Source organism: Anneissia japonica, unplaced genomic scaffold, assembly GCF_011630105.1.
Source record: "Anneissia japonica isolate Jap-2015-1 unplaced genomic scaffold, ASM1163010v1 scaffold14827_len7465_cov143, whole genome shotgun sequence".
NCBI classification, from domain to species: domain Eukaryota; kingdom Metazoa; phylum Echinodermata; class Crinoidea; order Comatulida; family Comatulidae; genus Anneissia; species Anneissia japonica.
The window spans coordinates 3517-7468 of NW_022730556.1; the positions used below are offsets into that span (position 1 = coordinate 3517).

General features: G+C 34.3%; 1 protein-coding gene across 1 annotated transcript; it reads right to left on the reverse strand.

The window, feature by feature from the left end:
- Positions 1 to 1852: 1852 nt before the first annotated feature.
- On the reverse strand, positions 1853 to 3357 carry LOC117114970 (cyclic GMP-AMP synthase-like). The gene has a single exon (XM_033258599.1). The coding sequence runs from the start codon at positions 3240 to 3242 to the stop codon at positions 1968 to 1970; it is 1275 nt and encodes a 424-aa protein (XP_033114490.1). The 5' UTR covers positions 3243 to 3357; the 3' UTR covers positions 1853 to 1967.
- Positions 3358 to 3952: the final 595 nt, after the last annotated feature.

The window sequence follows — 3952 nt, forward strand, 5'->3', positions numbered from 1 at the left end:
GTTATAATAACACACACACCAGAAGTTGATCACAATTCAATTGGTTACCACTACTTAATTAATTATATACTTTATTCCAAAATACAAATACATTTGATAAGTTACAAATTTAAGTAAATTATTAAGTAATAATAATATACTTTAACTAAAAATTATGCTATTAAAAACTACTCTGTAAAATATCGTAATGTACTAAATACAATGGTCTAAACGGTAAAGTATTATTAGAAATAAAAACAAACAACACATTTTCATAAGTAATCATTATTTTTATTATTAGGTTCCCGTGCACCACCAGTTGAAGTAAAAACAAACAACACATTTTCATTAGTAATTGTTATTTTTATTATTAGGTTTCCGTGTACCACCAGTAGAAGTGAAAACAAACAACACATTTTTGTTATTAATCGTTATTTTTTATTATAAGGTTCCCGTGTACCACCAGTAGAAGTAAAAACAAACAACACATTTTTATTAGTAATCGTTATTTTAATCATAAGGTTCCTGTGTACCACCAGTAGAAGTAAAAACAAACAACACATTTTTATTAGTAATCGTATTTTTATTATTACGTTCCCGTGTACCACCAGTAGAAGTAAAAACAAACAACACATTTTTATTAGTAATCGTTATATCGTTATTTTTATTATAAGGTTCCTGTGTACACCACCAGTAGAAATAAAAACAAACAACACACTTTTTATTAGTAATCGTTATTTTTATTATAAGGTTCTCCTGCACCACCACCTAACCCGCGGTCAACATTGCACTGTACAGTACAGTGACATCCAATTCACGCTTTGATTATACACTACACGGCGTTCCATACAATAACCCTTATTTGGGCAATGAATATCATACGGCCGAACAAGTGTACGGCCGAACCGGTCCTACACCTTTACAAACGCCATTGATTGGAACATGGACCTTATTAATAGGTCCATGATTGGAATGAAAATAGACGCGCTGAATTTCGTTTGTTTTATGAACGATAGTATTTATCGAACATTTATCTATATAAAAACAAGACTAATATTGTAGAAATTGTATTTCCAAAGATTCATATATAATTCATATTTCATTTGGTAGACAATAAATATTCAGTAAGATACTAAAAACGATTATTAATTCTGAAATGTGCATCAAATCTCAGCTATTATTAATCAGTATGTATTAGGTTAAAGTCTTAAAGTTAAAATAATAATTTTGAATTAGGCCTAGTAAACAAATAATTTAATTAAAATTTAGGTTCCCATGATGTCAGATGACATATGATATGATGCTATATTTTGGGGTCTGACTTAATTTAACGATGGCCCTGTCAGTTGTAGTAATGACAATATTTGTGCTTTTTTAGCCATGTAGTAAAAATAGTAGGGCCTAATATTATTTTTAGTGTACAAGATGAGAGTCAAAAAGAAGTTCAGCTCCTACTTTATTTTGTAACAGGCAGCTCTATTTGTTTATATAGGCCTACTGGAAGATTCATTATTTAAGTTAAAACAAGACAAGTATACACTTCTTAAATGTTTTATATATATAAAGAAGCACAGTACATAATTCTTTCTAAATTACTTTATAGGCCTATATAATAGCTTGTTTTGTTTTATAATAATAAATGTGTTGAGTATACTGATATTGATTATACGATGAGGTTTTTTTTTTGTCTTTCGGTGTGATTTAAACATGCTAATACTCAGAAAATATTTTCCAATTTTATTATATTACCACCTTTTATTACATAGATCTTTTTCAAAACATAACTGCTTTTATAACATTATATAGACCCATTAAACACAAAAACTGCTCTGGCTTCGGGGGCTTCGCCCCCCCACCCCACCGGGGCCCTTAGGCAAACCCTGGACCCCACGCCCAGAGAACCCCCCTTGAAATGACCTGGCTACGGGCCTGAATAATAACATTGAGGTGAACACACAGTATGTTAGTCATTTTATAAAATCAAAATCTTAGTTACAGTTCCACCATTCCTGAAATAACTCTGTTTCGGTAGGTGTCATCACCATTAAACGAAGATTTTTCTTAACTTCTGTCAATTTTGCTCTTACATCGTCACGGCACTTCACTGAAAGATGACGGATCAAATTTTGCTGGGGAATAAAATAATGACGCATCTTTCCTTTGTGATAGCTATCAATAAGCCAATCCAGTACTTTACTAATTAAAACTGTATTTTTGTAAGTATCATGTGGGACGCTTTCACACATCCAAAAGCAAGCGGTCTTTATATAATATGAGCAGAATGGCGTTGGTTTTTCAGAATCACTGTACTTGATGTAGTTGTTTCGGAGTGCTTTCAAGACAATCATGCATTTAACGTACGGCTCAGGCATTCCCAGAATGAGTTGTTTCTCAACGATAGAAAAAGAATACCTCCATTCAATGTTCTTTGTTGAGCTAAGGTGGTGTCCAATGGGAACTACATGAAAAGGTAGACCATGTATTGATTCTAGCAGCCCCCGTGACGGCCAGTCGTTCAGCCTTTTTCTAGTAAAATAATCGAAACAGTTACCCGGCCATGATTCGCATTTTAAACAAAAGACCATGTCAAATTCTACTGTTACTTCAAATTCACGTCCTGTTCCTTTGTCGACAAATGTTGTAGTCCCAGGGAATGATGCTGAGGGACCATGTATTGTGGGTGTATCTGTATGTGCCTCGATCATCAGTCTGCGTATATAAAAATCTAAGAAACCCTCCGACTCCAGATACCCGTCATTGTTAATTAAGCTTCTACACTCCTCATCCAGACCCATATGGTCCAGTACTTTAAGCAATACATAGAGTGGTTCATGTGAATTCTCCTTAGCTATTAAACAATTTCCTCTTTGTTGATTTCTTACCACAAGTGGAAATTGTTCATATATAACCATTCTGTCAGCATCACGGCAAACGCTCATTGGCATGGTTTCAGCATAACTTCCAACTGCATAAATATGTGCCCCTGTTATTTTTGAGCGCACACCGTCATACCTTGTGTAATTGATATCATTATTACTAAGAACCGATTCATATCTATTTCTTCTCAATTTAATGACTGTATTAATAATAAAATTCTTCATTTCTTGGGGTTTTTTCTTCATATAATGAGCTAAAAACGACCAAACCTCACATGCACACGTGACAACAGCAACGACACACAGCCCTGCTACCAGTACACTTGAAAAATTCATTATTATGGTAAAACCTAAAAGCAAAATACAAACATTCGAGAATTTAGCCATTGATTCAATTTCCGGGTATCTCCTAATTTGTGCTGTAACCACCTGAGAAATCTTTCAATAAAAAGTAATACACTTGCTAGAACAAAAATTAACTGCGTCCTGATTGACCGATTGACCAAAGAGTATATGTACCAGGCCAGATCAGCAAAATAACCGTGTGTATTTCATTGTACTTTTATTGATCGTAATTTTGTAAGCAGGTCATAGCATTTACAATCTCGTATTTTCGTTTGCTAGTATCCTTCAAGTTGACGATTTGGTACGTGGATTGGGTTGATTGTTATAAGAGGGCAAACCAGCTATATCAGACGAGTCTAATTGATTCCTTCCTAATCGTGCTAAAGCACAAATAGTCCAGTCAAAATCACCTTAACCATGGTATAAGCTCCTACCTCAATGAATCTTAAACCGTAGGTACCATATATAGTGGAAAGAAGATATCTTGATGTTGCGTCGTGCAAAACCTGGGATTTAACGAGAAAATTCGACTTTTTGTAAGCAGTTTCTACCCGCCTGTCAACGCCGATTGTTTACCTCGAGAAGTGATGTCACGAAGCTGGAATAACGATACGCCCTTCGCGTATCTACAACATGTATTAACTAATTGATAAGTCCGCTAATAGGAGCTATTTTTATAAGACAGTCTGTTACCATACAGTGTAAACAAAATCTGCCAAACACCTATTGTAATCAATTTCATACACGTGACG

Excerpts from the sequence above, each read along its gene's own strand:
- LOC117114970 (XM_033258599.1), bottom strand. The coding sequence starts at position 3,242 with ATGGCTAAATTCTCGAATGTTTGTATTTTGCTTTTAGGTTTTACCATA.